Source organism: Morus notabilis, unplaced genomic scaffold (genome assembly GCF_000414095.1).
Source record: "Morus notabilis unplaced genomic scaffold, ASM41409v2 Scaffold1276, whole genome shotgun sequence".
NCBI lineage: Eukaryota > Viridiplantae > Streptophyta > Magnoliopsida > Rosales > Moraceae > Morus > Morus notabilis.
Genome location: NW_010361531.1, coordinates 227,464 through 244,783, shown reverse-complemented (window position 1 = coordinate 244,783; position 17,320 = coordinate 227,464). Strand labels below are relative to the sequence as shown.

The following is a 17,320-nucleotide window of genomic DNA, read 5'->3' as shown; positions in this document are numbered from 1 at the left end:
AAAAAAATAATAATAGAGAAGATAAGAGGACTGAACTATATGAGGCAAAGTCAAATAGTGGTGCTTCAAATTTAGGAACTTTATTTGTATAACTTACAATGCTTTAACTCAGACCTCTAGTATTTCAAACTTTATTAGAATCCCTTGTTTCAAACAAAAGGATTATGCCTACTGTTTATTACCATACATTGATATAAAACGTTATAACTCTACAAACACAATACAGAGTAGAATGAACACTGCCATGTCAACCTACAGGACTTGGTATCTCCTGTGTGAATTTGAAGCACTGGGAGATGAAGATTGCCACCAAACCAGGCATAGCAATGGCAGTGGCATAGCCAATTGATAATATTCGTTCCATAATCCAAAAACTGCCCATGAGTGTCTCAGTAATGTCTCTGCCTGTGAAATAGAAACAACGTGAGCTTACCTAAGTAGAACATAGACAAGAGATGAAAATAAAGGCGTCCCCAAATTACTTATTACACGAATGCAGAAACAAGGTGATGCCATGAAACTAATGGCAATTGGCAATGTGATTGACTTGTAAAGAGTTTCTCACATTAATCCCGACCATTATCAAAATTTTCTAACAGGAAGCTTCATTATTATGACCAAAGACATCAATACAATTCAACTACTGCTTCGCGTTAGATAAACTGCTTGATGACTAAAACCATTTAAAATAATTTACTGCAAATACTTGTTTGTAGCTCGTCAGGTCCAATCCCTAGCATTGTGCTCTAACAGTAAATTATATGTGCAAAAACAAGAGCTAAATTAAGGCAAGACATAATAGATTCAAAGTGGCACCAGCAAGAGTAGCACAGTATAAGCTCAACAAAGTTATAACAAAAACGCACCCATAGCAGAAAGAAAAGTCAGGGACAGGTTATATAAGCTGCCTCTGCCTCTTTTTTTGTGTGTGTGTGTGTGTGCGTGTGTGTACAAATGTAGAAACTTGGTCCAACGTGCTAACTTACTGCTGCAGAAAACCATGGAAAGATTTTCCTTCATAATTACCAGGACCAAAAAAAGAAAAAAAAAAAAAAGGTTTGCAAATAAATATATATTGTCTTCAATCATACAACTAAAAGTAGACATTTGCCTCCGCTAATGTCAAAAGATAGAAGTGATACAAAATTGTGAGGTACAGGGAAAAAAATTGCAACATCTTTATTTAGTCAATTTTTAGCCATTAGATTGTGTGAACTCCTATAAATAATCTGCAATCTGCCTGGTGTTTGTCGGCCTTTAAAGTCCCAGTATTTTGCTGAGTTAAGCTTGTGAAATTGCCATGATATGTTAATGTTACAATAATATTAAACATTTCATTGAACACCCTTATGAAGTAACAACGAAAAAAGATCTGTTAAACAAGTTCACTTCAAATATCAATTTTAGAAAATTAACCACCATAGATAAGGAATCACTTCAGTTACTATATAGACAATAAGGCAGTCAATATTATTCATTAATGGTGAGGAAGAAGATGCACAATCTAATAGTTCCTTAAGAGAGTGCACAAACCTTGGTGAAGATAAACAATTTGAGGAGTTTGGAAAGCCAGCAAAAACATTCGAGTACGACTTGGTTAAATACGAAAAATTTGCGATTGGAGGAAGAGCAGCCACTTTTTCACCTTTCTTCAAAAGATCTTGCAAGTTAAGCCTCTGCAGGGTTAGGACAGCTCTCGTCTCCTTCCAAATGAAAGCAAGATGACCATTTTGAAATGCGAAGAGGGAACCAGGTTTGGCACCTGGATATCTGAAACCATATCCATTTGCAATGCCCTCCCCAACATAAGCATGTTCCACATTCACAGGAACGGAATCTGCATCCAAATCCCATGGAAATGGATCTGGTGAAGGCTCATCCACATTCACGGTAAACATTGCCGAGCCATTAGGATGCAGAACATAATGAGTGCCTTCCAATATTTTGGTTGCAATGAGCATCCTTTGCCCTTGGGACTCCTCATATGAAAGCAAGAGAAAGAACAAAGCCTTTCCAGGCTTGTCTTCAGTAGGCTTTCCAGGAGGCCAGCCAAAAGTTCCCCCCCATAGACCAGAATACTCTTGTTCAGCAGTCGGAATGCGCAATGGCAACTTGTAAAGGGCAAACCGACTGTCATGCATATTTGGCCATGCCCTATAAGATGATAGCTTCACGGTGGTGGCATGTAGTGTTAGTCCTATTGTATCGCCTGACCTCAGAAACTCATGAAGTTGTGCATGCTTACTGTCACTGCTTGAACTGCTATTTGAAGGCACACTACTGTTAGACTTCCGAAAGATCTGATTAATGCTCTTGCTAAAATACTTGCCAAGAGTTTTCTTCTTGTTGTCTTGCGTATTATCACCATCTTCACTAACAGAATGACGAAGAACACTTGATCGTTCAAGAGTTTTCCTGAACTCACTTAATTCCAGTTGGGTAGGATCAGCTGAAGGTAGTTGAGGGTTTGTTTTCCAATCAACGTGACCTCCACCAAGCTTATGCTTTTGAATCAGCACTGATCTTCGTTCATATAATAGCACCATCTCTTTACAAAAGTTCTCCTCATCAGTCCTTATTGGAGGAAACAACGGACCATTTCCCAGTTCAGGAATCTTTATACGAACTTGGCTAGTAATGATCTCAAGCAACTTTCTTCTATCACAAAAAGCCAATCGACTAAAGGGTACTGTTGATTCACTCTGATTATACACCCTATGCGATCTTGACAATCCACTATTTGACCTACAAACCTTTCTGGGCACCTCTTTGTCTAAACTCTTACTTTGCAACAATTTGACTTTGGTTTCATGATGTCTAGGCTCAACCTCAAGCAATAGCACATTGCAAGTCCTGTCAATGGACTTGATCGACCCGGGATACAAATAGTCATTTCCCTTCTCCCTTCCATGTAGGAAAAACGTTGTACAACCATCACAATCACCAAAGATTTCAAACACAGGAGCCCAGAGAATAGGGCCATCCTCAATTCCTAATGGGCCAAGTTCCTGAGGTATTATTCGACACCCAACAACAGAAACAAAACCAGGCATGACATAAACCACATTGCCAAGCTCAGGATTCTGGTGAACCCATATTCCCATCAATGACTTAACGGTATATAGAAAGCGGCAAAGGGCCTTATAAGATGAGACGACCTTTCGCCATTCTATGAGCTCTTGTTGAGGCACAATTCCTAACCTCTCACACTGAGCAAACCATAGTTTTTCAGAGGCTACAAGGGCATATAGACTCCGACGACATAGACCAAGATTGCATACGTCATGTGGCGAGAGTGACCGAGTGATAAGTGAGAATACATCGTCCGGCAAAGCCAAAAGCAAGGCTGAGCCACAGGATTCAGGAGACATAGCAGATTTATGATGAATTAATTTGACATGAAATCTTGAAATAAAGGATGATATGTCCAAATTTTGCAATTTCACTGAATACCCACAATTCCTAATCACATTATTGAATCAAAGGAAAATGTATATATTTTATATATATGCCACTTCGAAACTCCTTCAGAACCTGCACCAAGATAAGCACACAATTACAAATGTTCATGGTTTGAAATTCCAAGGGCAATTATCAGAAGATATAGGTCTTAATTTTAAGTCTTTCAACTCTATCTTGTCAGAATCTGTATTCTGCCCAACTCAACTACTGAACCATCGAATTTTTTTTTTTTTTTTTTTGGTTTTTTAAGAAAAGGAAATTGAGAGTGGAGTACACTAAATAATCCAATTCTTCTTCTTTACCGTACCATTTTGTTATTTTGTTAATTATTCAAGCACAAATGTCCGTACAACTTCTAATTTTGTCGACCATAGAGCCTTCAATCTCCTTAATTTCACTCAGGTCACAATTCTCAGTCAACCAAATTCCACTTCTCTTTCTCTCTCTCAAAGAGAAACATAAACACAAACAACTTGAATGTCTCTAGTTTCTCTCTGGGTTTTCCGTCAATCTAACTACTTCAAATTAACCGTTTATTTTAATTATCCATCCATAAAGTATAATTCTCTCGGAACCGATCTAATTCATGATCTTTTGGAATTTAAACAACAAGAATATACAATTCTCCAATCTGATCTCAGAAAAAAAAAAAAAAATAGACCTTCACCCAAAATACCCATAAAACAAAAGAAAGAAAGATTGAACAGAGTTAATAAGAAAAAATAAAAAAAATAAAAAGAAATATAATTGATCGGCTTACTTGGCGTCGGTGGTGGATAAGGCGCAGTTAGGACGGTCTGAAAGAAGGGAATTGGGATGAAAGCAAACTATCTTTATTTGTGTTCGATATTGACATTAAAGATCAGACAGAGTTCCAACGAAAAGGAACATTAACTACAGTCCACAGCAACTAGTACACGCACGGAAATCTTGCCGTTTCTAAAGGAGATGTTCTTCGTATGAAATGTTGTCATTTCTCAAGGTTATTTATTTATTTTGAGATAAATTCTCAATGGTTTTTTTTTTAATTAGAATTATTCTCAAGGTTATTATCAAAGTTCTTCATGAGTTATTTAATACTCTATGTTTTATCTTTATTCAAAAAGTGTACATCGATTTTTATGCTTATCAAAAGTATGTTTTCAAATTATAATTAATACATAAATTTATATATTTTTTTAGACAAATTTGAACTTTGACTTGTAAAATGATCAATTTACCCTTAGAATGGACGTGCATAACTATTTAGAAACATATACGTCATGTACCTTTAAAAATAATTTAGTCATTTTACAAGTCAAAATATTAAAAAATTTATAAATTTGTACATTAATGTAATTTGAAGATATATTTTTAATGAAATTAAAAACAGATAGTATACTTTTGAAATAACATAAACATAAGGTATAAAAATGTAAATAACCTAACTTTTTTTTTACGTAAAGGTGGTTCATTGTTGTTTCTTCTAGATTATCGTCGTTCGCTTTATCCAGTTTATGGTCGTTTGTTTCTTCCTTTCCCCGAAGAGAACAGCATCCTGAAATCAATAGGAAGGAGAAGAAGAGAAATCAAAGCAACCATGGCTGTAGATTCACCCGTGGTTCTTACCTTTCTCTTTCTCACTGCCGTCGTTTTGTTCTCTGCGCCTTCCCTTCACGCCCTTGGCACGTATGCCCTCGATCCCCAATTCTTCTTTATCAAAATCCCATTTTGGGAGTGTCTTTGTCTCTCAATTAGAGGTTTTTGAACGATCTGATGAGCAGTTTTTCCTTGTTCTGAATTGGATTTGCGCAGAAACGATGAAATTGGAGGAATTGGGCGTAGAGTTCTGCTGAGTTTCAAAGAAACCCCTCGGGGAAGTAACGCCACCTTCGATTGCTCTCCTTCTGGTCCCTGCGTTCCTTGCCTCTATTCCGAAAAGGTCTCTCTCTCTCTCTCTCACTGTTTATTCTCTAATTTTACTGAAATTTTTGATATGTTTGTTTGAGAAATCTAATAAATTCCGTCTCTTTTATAGCTAGATTTGTTTGTTTCTTGAGATTTAACACTTGAAATTCGTTAATATTTCTTGGTTTAGGACCGGAAATTACCCCTTTTTCAAAAATTTTATATTATTTTGATCATCTTGAGATTTATTTTTCTCTTAAAATTTTCCCAAATGAAGCTATAAGCTCAAATGCTTATTTGCTTTGATGACTTTTCTTGCAGCCTATCTTGGTTCTTTCTGTAATTTTGCTGGGACTTGAGGATTACTTTTGGAATAAAATGGATGTCCTTTTTCTTTTGCAATATGTATAAAACTACTCTAGTAATATTGAGATCAATGATTGCAAAACCATTCCATATTCTTCTTTTGTTTCACTTGCCATGTAATTTATCATCATTACTTTGCCTCATACTTAATCTAGGCTGGCGTTAATTTTATATTCATTTGTTTATTTTCTTGGTAGAACGATGAGAAATATCGCTGCAGTGAGACTGGTTACCGTATCCCTTTGAAATGTGTGGAAATAAAAGATGGATCAAAAGATGCTAATGGGAAAAATTCTGGAAAGAGATCTGCTTTGGAGATTTTCCCTAATAATGTAAAACTACATACAGTGTTTCATAGTTTGGAAGAAATAGCTAGCTCTTTGAAACATAGAAGGTTGCTTTCGGTTTCATCCACGCAAGGGAGCGGAGAACAAGCTTACATCACTTACAGAAGCTGTATACCGGCAGTTAATGAAGACAAGTTATCAGTGCTTGGGTTTGAGGTATGCTTGTTTTAATCCTCTGCTAAATGCTAATAGTCTTTTATTGTTGGACATGCTCGTGTGTATATGCTCTGTTATTTTACAAAAAATCATGTTTATTTTAAGTGGAACTCTGCCAAATTGTTGATGGAAATCTCTTTAGTATGATGCAAAAATTTGTCCTAATGGTGCCATTATCCTTTGGATTAGTTTACCATTTGATTAAGAAATAATTTTGATATGATCTAACATTCCGAAATGTGCGATATCAGGGATAACTAACCATAAACGACCCAATTATGTACAGATGTCTTCTGCTAGGATCTTGTTGAAAAGATAGTGCAGCAAGGCTGGTGCTATCTTGTCTATGTAGCTCATTCCATGATTATCAACTGACAGCTAATTTCATTAGCAGCGGCAGAAATGACATGTATTGCTAACTAACTAACTAACTAACTAAGTGCATATCTTCCCGTGATTGTATAATGTATATTGAACCCAGAGGATTATTTAACTGGTTTGCTAATTGCTAGGATAGTGCCTACTCTCTAGTGTCTATTCGTCATCTACGTATTGAACCAAAAGAAAACATCTCTCTCTCCGGGAAGGCGGGGTGGGGTTTGCGGGCGTGCGCATGTTTCATTGGCTACGACATGAAAACAAAATCACATTTTTGTGTGGGTGGAAATGGTAACTCATCTATGTTAAATATTATACGTGTTGACAAAATTCTTTGGAACGATTTTGGACAGGGAATTGTGTTTTGCTTGTTGCTCGTGAGTGGTTCAGTTGTATACGTCAGGAGAAAACGGACTGCTACCACTTCTTGGTTTGGCACGGGGAGGATTCAGTCCAATTCCAGATTTTAGATTGTAAGTTGCTGCTTAAGATCATGAAAGATCCTGAGATTTTCTCTGTGTAGCTAAATTTTTTCAGTATATGTATAGTTTAAAAACATTATTTTATTTTATTTTATTTTTCTTTGTACTCTTTGGCTTAGTTTGGTAGGGTTATAGATTTTAAAAAAATTGCTTTTAACTGTGCTGAAGGAAAAAACAGCTGTTACAAAAAATAGCTGAGTGTTTGGTAAACTATAGTTATAGTAGCTGTGCTGGTTCCAAAATCAGTGTAATAGTGTTTGATAAATTATGAGGGTGAATTATTATGAATAGTTAAAAATTACGACTATATTATATTATACTATAATATAATATATATAATTACAATATAATGTATATTTATTATTATATTTAATATAATACAATAAAACTATTATTAAATATTTTTTTATAATTAAAAATTACAACTATATTATATTATATTATATAATTATTATTATATTATATTAAACAAATATATTATAATTAATATATTATGTAAGTGTAATACACTATAATATAATAATTAATATTATTATTGTAGTATTATTAATATAATAGATATAATTATATCAATACAATACAATATAAAATATATTATAAAATAATAATTACATAATTATATTATAATTATAATATCATATTATTAAAATAATTATAATATTATTATAATATCATATTGTATGATAAAATAATAATATTAGGGTTATTAATATAATTATGATATTATTTGTTACAATATTACTATTAAATTAAATTAAATTATATTATAAGTCTAAATTTTAAATTAAAAAGATTGTAAATTTTAAATTTCATTAGGGGTATTACGGGTATTATAAAAATTTTATTAGTTGTACTATACTGATTCGCGCATAATTTAAAAGTTAAAGTTGCATTTAGGCTGCTTCTAATTTTGACTGTAGATTCTTAAATTTTTTTTCAAAAAGTACTTTTAAGAAGATTTATCAAATACTAATATCAGTTTTTGCTACAAATAAACTAATTTTGAGAAGAAAAAACAATACCAAACTAAGCATTTTGACTTTTATATGCATTATTGCCTCTGAGAATTGTACCAATGGTCCCTAGTTTGGTGGGAAATGTTGTTTTCTTCCTCCCAAGTGTTTATTCCCATCGTTGAAACGCGTCCTCGGAGTTTGACGATTAATTACTCCATTGAAAGAAAACTCATCCCGTGGGCCGTAGCACCTTCTCTCTCTCTCTCTTCTTTCCCTCTCTCTCTCTCTCTCTCTCTCTCTCTCTCTCTCTCTCTCACAGTAGAGTGATTTGAACTCTACACAGGGCGGATTCAAGTATGAATTTAAGCAAGTATACAAAAAGGCCACAGCTTCGGCCAGAAATTTTGGCAGCTAAAGTAGCTGAGGCCAAGGTTGGAGGTTAACTCTACGGCTTTTTTCCCGAATTTTTATCGGGATTGAACTAAAGTTTCTCTCATCTTTTCGTTTTGGAAGCTCGTTTGTTTAGTGAAAAAAAAAATGATGTTTGAGATAATATATATAATCATATATAGATAGGTAAATGAAATCAAATTAATAATCATACAAGAAGTCCAGAGATTTCGGTTGTTTCATCCTCCTATGAAAAGAAAGAGCACTCATTCTTTTGCATCTCTCTTTTTATTTTTTACTATTTTTTTTGGGAAATGGGATATGGTTTAGCTTCCTGGTCTAACATGAACATAAATTACATAATATTTGAGCTGAAAAGAAGAAACGGAAGCTAGTTCCATCATTCACCCTCTACAATTTTACTCATTTATCTTGATTAATACTTTTTTAATTAACATAGTTATTTAATTAAAAAGAATATCAATAAAGAATAATGAGTATAAATTCAAACCCACATAATTTAAGAGGTATGTGTCTAATTTAAGAGGTATCTATTAGTCATTTCATATTTTTAGTCAAAATAAATAATGATGTGGTTTTTTTTTTAGCTTTTCACTACTCTAACCATTAATTAAATAATTAGTTATTTTAACTAAAGTATTTTCTAAACTAAATATAACTAGTAAGAAGTGACTAACTATTTATTTTTTTATTTTTTATTTTGATATAAAGTAAAAGTTAATTTATATTTTAAATTAAAAATATATAAAATAATATATGTTTAGTTAAAATAGAGAGTATAAATGAAGTGATTTATTAAAAAATTATTAATTAAAATAATTTTTTAATTATTTTAATTAAAATTTAGTTAAAATTTAAAGAGTTGATAGAGAAGCTGCGGGTCCGTTTAGTTCGTTGATTCGAGTTTTTAATTCGAATTTAGATGTGATTTTATGTGAGAATTTTTTACTGTAATAAAAAATTTAGATGTGATTGTTTGTGAGAGCTTTTTATTGTAATAAAACTCAAATTTTAAACTCGAATCAGCGAAATGAACGGGTCTAAATTCTCTAGCCCATTTCTATCTTTTCTTTGAAGGAGGTGGGAGAGAAGGAGAATGTAAAGAATAAAGTTCTTTAAAGAAATGCCTTTTATCTATTTTTTCTCAATTGAAAGGTGTGCGTGCAGTCGTAGCAGTTACAACACTGAAGTAATGACGTACCGTATTGCAAAAATCCAACCCCCTACTACTCTATTGAAAGATCTCTATAACCACCGACGTCTAATCAACCAGACCATATTTCAAGCAAAAAAGAAAAAGAAAAAACCAACCAGACCACAAATCACGTTTTAATTCTGTACAAAAACGACCAATGCAAGCGAACCATCTCCATTCGCTATTCAAAACCCTCTGAACCTGGCCTTTGGCAATTTAAAGAAGTAAATTCTATTGAAAAGGCCACTTGGCAAAGATGGGAGAGAAAAATAATAAAAAAAAATTCAGACATTTATTTTTTTATTAACAACAGTAGAAAAATAATAAATGCGTTTAAAACTCATTTTAAAATAATTTTTTTATATGAAAATAAAAAAAAATATTTATTCTCAAATAAAAATTATTTTTAAAAATACGTTTAATAATTTTATTAAAAAATTATTTTTAATATAAAAAAATTCATTAATGTCTCTTTAAAGAAGAAAAAATTATTTTTAATTTCTCTCTTATTTTACACTAAACTAAAAACTCGTTTTTATTTTCATTTTTTATAGACATTTATTTTTTTATTAACAACAGTAGAAAAATAATAAATGCGTTTAAAACTCATTTTAAAATAATTTTTTTATATGAAAATAAAAAAAAATATTTATTCTCAAATAAAAATTATTTTTAAAAATACGTTTAATAATTTTATTAAAAAATTATTTTTAATATAAAAAAATTCATTAATGTCTCTTTAAAAAAAAAAATTATTTTTAATTTCTCTTATTTTACACTAAACTAAAAACTCGTTTTTATTTTTATTTTTTATCTTTAATTGTGCTAAACATCTTTTCTTTTTAAAAAACGTAAAAAACAAAAACAAAACTAACTTCAAACGTGGCCAATACAACGCAAAAGTCACACCTATGCGGCGAAGAGCTCAGTGACCAGAAAACATTCATCACCTGTAAACGCTTACCAGGTCTTGATGCACAGCAATCCCCTGAGCAAGTTAAGGGAAAACTAACCCCGCATTTTTCTACATCAAAATCACGAAATTACAGAGCAAGATACACCATGTTATTGCCGCTTCCTCTACGAAAATATACAAAACAGGCCATTGGTGGCTACTGTAAGTTCTCCTAAAGAGTTTCTTTAAGCAAATCAACAAAGCAGAGATGGGGACAAAAAGGAAAGAGAAGAAACAAAAAGGAAAAAACTCCAAACAAAGAATGGTGTTGATGGTGTATGGTAAACCCCTCAACTTAAACATCGGAACTCCTCGTTTAAAGACACATCTACAGTAATAAGGCAGGAAATACAAGGATTACAAACAGCTGGAAGATATGTAGAAATTACAAAAAATAGTCGGGGGTCTTGCGCGTGTTGTCGGGTTCAATTTGCCGAGGTGCTGGATCAAATTGAAGGAAGTTTTGGTCCATATTCTCCCCAATCTCGAGTATTGCAGCCATATTCCCACACCGGTAACAATAGTTTGGAGCACTAAATACCGTCACGACGTTCTTCTCCTAAAAATATGTTCAAGTAAAAGTTATAATGCAATTTGAATAGGCATAATGACGGGATGACGAAACAACTAAAATTCTGTTCATTTTTTGGTACACACCTGACACCAATTGTATCCTTCCATCACAAGCTGGTGAGCTCTTGAGATCAGAGTAAGTCCGTTGGTATGATTAAACTGAGCAGCTATGTCCTGTCCAAATGTATAACCAGCACCACGCGGAGATATTCCCCACCCACAGCGGTCATCTGGATCAGACCACAAAAGATCACACATTGGCCCTTCATGAGGAACCTGCTCATGCAACAAGAAACTTGTCAGATAGCAGCCATAGAACTGCAGGTACTTAAGCCATGGAGCATTCATAATCTCAATTTTCAACAATTGCCAAATGCTAGAAAAGCAGTAATGTATGCACCTCTTGTATGCGGTCCAAAGCTCGTATATTATCCAATGTATCCAACGATGGTGAAAGCCCTCCATGCAAGCAGAAGATCTGCAAAATATACACCGGTTAGAAGCTCTTAACAATAGTCATTTTTAATGGCTATCGAGAAAAACTAATTAAAATATACAGAGTTCAAACCTGACTCTCAATAAGAGCTGTAAGGGGTAGATAATCAAATAGATCAGTAAAATACTTCCACACATTGGCATTCCCATATTTTCGCAAGCATTCATCATAAAAACCATACCTGAGAAAGAAGGGACAAATGAAATGAATAAAAATTTGAGCAAAATAATGAAAACAAGTTACACTGCACCCTCCCTCCATTCAGAATCCGACTATTTGTAAACCCTCAAGGCAAGTAGTGTGATCAAGTATTAATTGCATCAATATCCACGGAAACTGATTTGAGTCAAAAAGAAACAAATGCAAAGGAACACCTTCTAGAGTGCATACCTAAACTCAAACACAAATTCCTTCCACTTCCAGAACAATAGAATATTGTCGAACTATAAGGAGGCTTAGAAGGGAGAAAAAAAGTCTCACACTTGGGTAATTTGCCGACTTTCATGGTTTCCTCTGAGAATTGTAATTCTATCTCTGTAACGGACTTTTAGTGCCACCAGAAGTGTGACAGTCTCCACCGAATAGTACCCGCGATCTGCAGTTTTGCAGCATAATATTGAGAAACGCTAGCACTAGAATGTTGAAAACCCAAATGGATGATGCAAACGTATATTACGGATCATGTTTTACTAATAATATTCAGAAACAGAGAGATTTCCTTTCAGTAGCTCATAGTACAAACTATAAAAAAAAATAAAAAAAAGTCATATGGAGCTCATAGAGTCATAGTACAATCAGAAAAAATAAATAAATAAAAAAGAAAGAACCAAGTCCTTTAGCCAACAACAACAAATACAAGCCTTAATCCCAAATTAATTAGGATCAGTTATATGGATTTCTCGTTTCCAGTTTGCTCTATTAAACACGAGACCCTCCTGAAGCCCTAGATTTTGAAAGTCGTGCCTAACTACGTCAGCCCAAGTAATTCTTGGTCTACCCCTCGCTCTCTAACATCTACGTTGTACATGCCTGTACCACCTCAAACGATTTTCCTGTACCATATATTCTATTGGTGCTACACCTACTTTACTATAAATAACTTCATTCCGTATGCAATCCATCATCGTATAGCCACTCATCCATCTTAACATACGCATCTCCGCCACACTAATCTTATATATTTGTTGTCTCTTGAAGGCCCAACATTCACTACCATATAACATAATTAGGCGAATTACTGTCCTATAGAATTTTCCTTTCACCTTAATAGGCATCTTATCATAAAAAAAAACTTCCGTCACATTCTTCCACTTAATCCACCCCGCCTTAATCCTATGTCTAATATCTTCATCTATATCCCTTTCTCACTGCACTATGAACCAAGTACCTAAATTTCCTAGAAGCCCCAATCACCAAGTCCTTTAGCCAATTAAAAAAAAAAAAAAGAACCATAATAATAAATGATCCACTCACTACCGAATGTAATCGAAGAGAACCTTCAGTTTCCAACCATTCCAAATCTCCAACCATGACAATATTCATGGTTCCTGATTCAGCAAAAAAAACAAAAAAACAAAAACATGAATTCTTCATTCTCCTAAAATAGATAATAACTGAAAACAAGACAGAGAGTGCAAGATATACACGCACGGGGAAATTCGGACACCATCGACTATGAAACAGAAAGAACGCTTATCACGAAGAAAAAGAAAAATATATCCGCACCTAAAAAGATATTCTAGCAATTCCACGACGAACCAAAGCATTAAACCACAAAAATGAAAAAAAAAAGTACGATTACCAAATATTCAAAATGAAAATAATGAATAAATTAATTTAAAAAATTGTAAAAACTCACCTACATAATCTCCCATGAAAAGGTAATTGGTGTCAGGCGCATTTCCTCCTATCCGAAAGAGCTCAATGAGATCGTAGAACTGACCGTGAATATCACCGCACACCGTCACCGGACACTTCACCGGCTGTACGTTCCACTCCTCCACCAGAATCGCCCTCGCCTGCTCGCAGAGCGTCTTCACCTCGGCCTCCGGCAACGGCTTGCACTCCATCAGATGCTCGATCTGACGGTCCAGATCCGCGTGAGACGGCATCGTTTTCCTCTACGCCCTCCGATTCAAACACAACCTCGCCGATGTTTCCGATTCGCCGCAGATCGATTCGGATGAAGTTTCCAGAAAACTCAACACCGCGCGACCGATCCGCCGCCGAGCGCTGCTAGGGTTACGGTTCTTCGGTATTGCAACGCGAGGAGCGAGACGAATCGTTTCGGAGATCGGTGCGGTTTCGACCTCTCGATCATTCCTCGCTCTCTCTCCCCTTTATTTTTCTCTCGAACCAAACAGATAAAAAAAAAGAGAGAAAAATAAAATATAATTAGCGAAATTAAAATTAAATCGTATTTATGTGAATGTGAGAAAAAAAGAGGGAAATGAAATGAGAGGAGAAACACGGAGAAAGAGAGAAAAGTAAATGAAATGAAATAAAAAGGAAATGAAACTGAAATGCAAACGAAAGGAGAGAGAGGAGGAATTGTTCGTGAAGTTTCGTCTCAATATTATTGTAAGGAACGAAAATCCTCTCTCCTTCTCTCTCCGGTGGCTATGCTGAGTCAAAATCATTACGGTTTGACACGTGTCGATAAGCTGCTGTTTTTGGACGGTCTAACCACTCAGCATGTTTGTTCACTGCCCAAAAGCAGTTGTAGGGGTCAACGGATTTAATTTCGAATATGAAAAAGAGAAGAGACAAATAAACTTTTAGAAATGTATAAATTAAAATTTTTATAATTTACTCTTAATTAATATTTTTTTATTAAATAAATAAAAAAAATATTTATTAAAAATGAAGGATAAAAATTTAGATTCATACACTTTTAAAAATAGATTTTATAATTTTCTAAATACCACTGAAAAGAAAACAAATACACCTTATATTAATAGACAATTAGAGATTAATTTTATCTTTTATTCTTGACTAATATTATTTTAATTAAATATTATATTAATTAAGAGAGTATTAATTAAAAATAAATGTTAAAAATTTAAACTCGTGTATTTTTAAAAGTAAGTTAAGTAATTTTTCTCCGCAAATTCAATTATAAAAATAAGAAAAAAAAATTAGAAGAGAAAATAATTCTTAAAACAAATTGAGAATTTTATGATAGAGTTTGAAATAATAAGACACCAAAAATAGTCGAAGAATTCTCCCACGGCTTTTTGGATGTGGACTTTAAGATATTTTATGCATATTTTTTGGCTAAAAAAAGACTTCAGACTTCAAGATATTGACTCATCTATGATGCTATTGAGCGGCTTTGGATTAAAAGATGAAAATGGCGCCATGCATGAACCTTATATATGTATTAAATATTAGAATTCAGGTTGTTCTGATTCCAAATACGAGTTCTTTATTATAATGAATGAAAAAAAAAAAATGTGCGATTAATTTTGGAGGAAACTAATTAGAAAATAATGAAAAAGCTTAACAAATGGTAAAGTTAATTTTAAGAATAGGCATGCTTTGTTTATGTCGTTTACCATTGTTTTCCTTCTTTGCTGGCTGGAAAGCTATATCTGCTTTCAAATCAAAAAGCAGCACTATTTTATTCACAGGCAAATAATAGTTATTTAGTAAGGAATCTGGGCTTTCATTTCATCATTGGTTTAAAGAGAATCCTTTCAAATAATTATTAGTAGGCCCATTTCATCATTGGTTTAAAGAGAATCCTTTAAAATAATTATTAGTAGGCCCTCATAGAACTGTAAGTGTAGACCGGGAGGCCCACTACTAATAGTTCGAGCCTGAACTGCCCCTAATATCTGGGCTGAGCCAGGCCAAGATTCGAGCCCAAAAGTTTATTTAGCCCGAGCCCTTTCTTTAAAGATTTTCCTAAAAATACCTTGTAAAATTTTGAATTGAGCCGGGCTGGGCCGTTCCTCTCCCATTTAGGACAAGGCCGGAGTTCCCATTCATGCCATCGAGCCTGGGTCGGGCAACCCGAATTTTATATCTACTTTGTAGTTATAAAAACTGCAAATCTTCTTTAACCGTAAACCCAATCCTTAAAAGACGTATATTAGGGGTCCGTTTAGTTCGCTGACTCGAGTTTTTAATTCGAATTGAGATGTAACTTTATGTGAGAGCTTTTTACTGGAGCAAAAAAGTTAGATGTGATTGTTTCTGAGAGCTTTTTACTATAACAAAACTCGAATTCTAAACTCGAATCGGTGAAATGAACGGGCCTAGGTTTATAGCTAAATAATGATCACAAATGGCAAAATTCATATTTTTGTAAACAAGAAATGCCAACATCACTCTTTCAGTTACTTTATTTATTATTCTCTGTATTAATTATTTGACATGTGATCTCTACTAATATGATATATCAATCAAGTTAAATGTGATTGAAATACAAAGCTGAATGAGAGGTTCAGCTAGGTTGTCAATTTTTTAGTAATGGGATTTTATCCACATGAGGATGAATAACATTTATTGTCTTAAAAGATCTCTGGTCCGCTGAATGCCTCTTTTTTTTGGTTTTTTTTTTTTTTTTTTTTTTTTTTTCCCCCTCTTTCTAGTAATTACCCCCAATTTGAACCCAACTTACTTTAGAGTCAGCCTTTTTCTTCTCAATCCAATCAAAGTAGAAAACATTAAAAAAAAAAAAAAAAAAAAAAAAAAAAAAAAAAAAAAAAAAAACCGAATACGAAAAAGAGAAAGGAGAGAGCATGAAAAGCTTAGTAAGGAGGCTCCTTTGATTTTTCACTTTCGTGTTAGAGACTGAAGACCGTATGTCTCTGAGCTCTTTTCTTTATCCCTTTAGATTTCTTTTTGCTGCTCACGAGACTAAAAGAATCTCATACACAAAAAATTAGCTTGACCGGACCAAAGACCATAACAGCTGGAGACACCCCATTTAAAGGAATCCATGGAAAAACCAACACACAAAGATGCAATAAGCATCTCCAAGAAACAAAAACAACTTTAATATTAGGTGAGATTTGCTTTAGTTGGAATTAATGCCATATATTAAAATGACTTAGTATATAATATATATATATATATATATATATACACACATGTATACATATACGTATTGAAGAATCTTGAACAAGGAAAAAGCCGACTATATTATTCTTTAATTCGAGACTGACTACATGTTTCTCTCATGCATGAATGTCTGCTGCCACCAACATATATCTTTTTGGGTTGTGTTCCAATAATAAATATTTGGGAGTTTTAAAATTCTATTATCCTATTTGCCACCTTACATATCAAAGGATTAGACTAAATTCGCCTACTCTTTTTAACGGAAAATACTAAAAAATATATTTACGAAGATACTATTCAATCGGTCTATTTATATATAGTTATGAAGATATTATTTATGTGACGAATTATTTACATTATCATATGATAATATAAATTTACTGAATCTTATATATAGTGATAGTATTGACGTCGTATCTGATTTCGATATCTGATGTAGGTTTTAAAGAATATTATAGTATACTAAAATATGTATGAGGTCTAGTTTTTCAAAGGGTTATCAACAATTTCTAGACGGATTCTTTTTTAGTGTATTTTGAGTAAGAAAAGCTTCTTTTTCCCAATAAACAAAATGGTACTGGTGAAA

At 33.4% G+C, this 17,320-nt stretch overlaps 3 protein-coding genes across 4 annotated transcripts; 1 reads left to right on the top strand and 2 right to left on the bottom strand.

Moving 5' to 3' along the window:
* Positions 1 to 4,490, bottom strand: LOC21394283 (F-box protein At5g39450). Its single transcript, XM_010099943.2, has 3 exons — positions 4,223 to 4,490; positions 1,534 to 3,534; positions 1 to 405 (listed from the first exon to the last, which is right to left on the bottom strand). Exons 2-3 carry the CDS (start codon positions 3,369 to 3,371, stop codon positions 390 to 392), a joined length of 1,854 nt encoding a protein of 617 aa, XP_010098245.2. The 5' UTR covers positions 3,372 to 3,534; positions 4,223 to 4,490; the 3' UTR covers positions 1 to 389.
* Positions 4,491 to 4,919: 429 nt separating this feature from the next.
* On the top strand, positions 4,920 to 7,152 carry LOC21394282. 2 transcript variants are annotated; one of them, XM_024166829.1, is made up of 4 exons: positions 4,920 to 5,130; positions 5,257 to 5,383; positions 5,913 to 6,218; positions 6,950 to 7,152. In XM_024166829.1, the coding sequence occupies exons 1-4, from the start codon at positions 5,042 to 5,044 to the stop codon at positions 7,064 to 7,066; spliced, it is 639 nt and encodes a 212-aa protein (XP_024022597.1). In that variant the 5' UTR covers positions 4,920 to 5,041; the 3' UTR covers positions 7,067 to 7,152. The 2 variants fall into 2 exon arrangements, with proteins under 2 accessions (XP_024022597.1, XP_024022598.1); XM_024166830.1 differs by lacking the exon at positions 6,950 to 7,152 and adding an exon at positions 6,505 to 6,939.
* Positions 7,153 to 10,659: 3,507 nt separating this feature from the next.
* LOC21394281 (serine/threonine-protein phosphatase PP2A catalytic subunit) lies at positions 10,660 to 14,070 on the bottom strand. Its single transcript, XM_024166831.1, has 6 exons — positions 13,523 to 14,070; positions 12,145 to 12,259; positions 11,737 to 11,845; positions 11,569 to 11,646; positions 11,253 to 11,444; positions 10,660 to 11,154 (listed from the first exon to the last, which is right to left on the bottom strand). Exons 1-6 carry the CDS (start codon positions 13,773 to 13,775, stop codon positions 10,981 to 10,983), a joined length of 921 nt encoding a protein of 306 aa, XP_024022599.1. The 5' UTR covers positions 13,776 to 14,070; the 3' UTR covers positions 10,660 to 10,980.
* Positions 14,071 to 17,320: the final 3,250 nt, after the last annotated feature.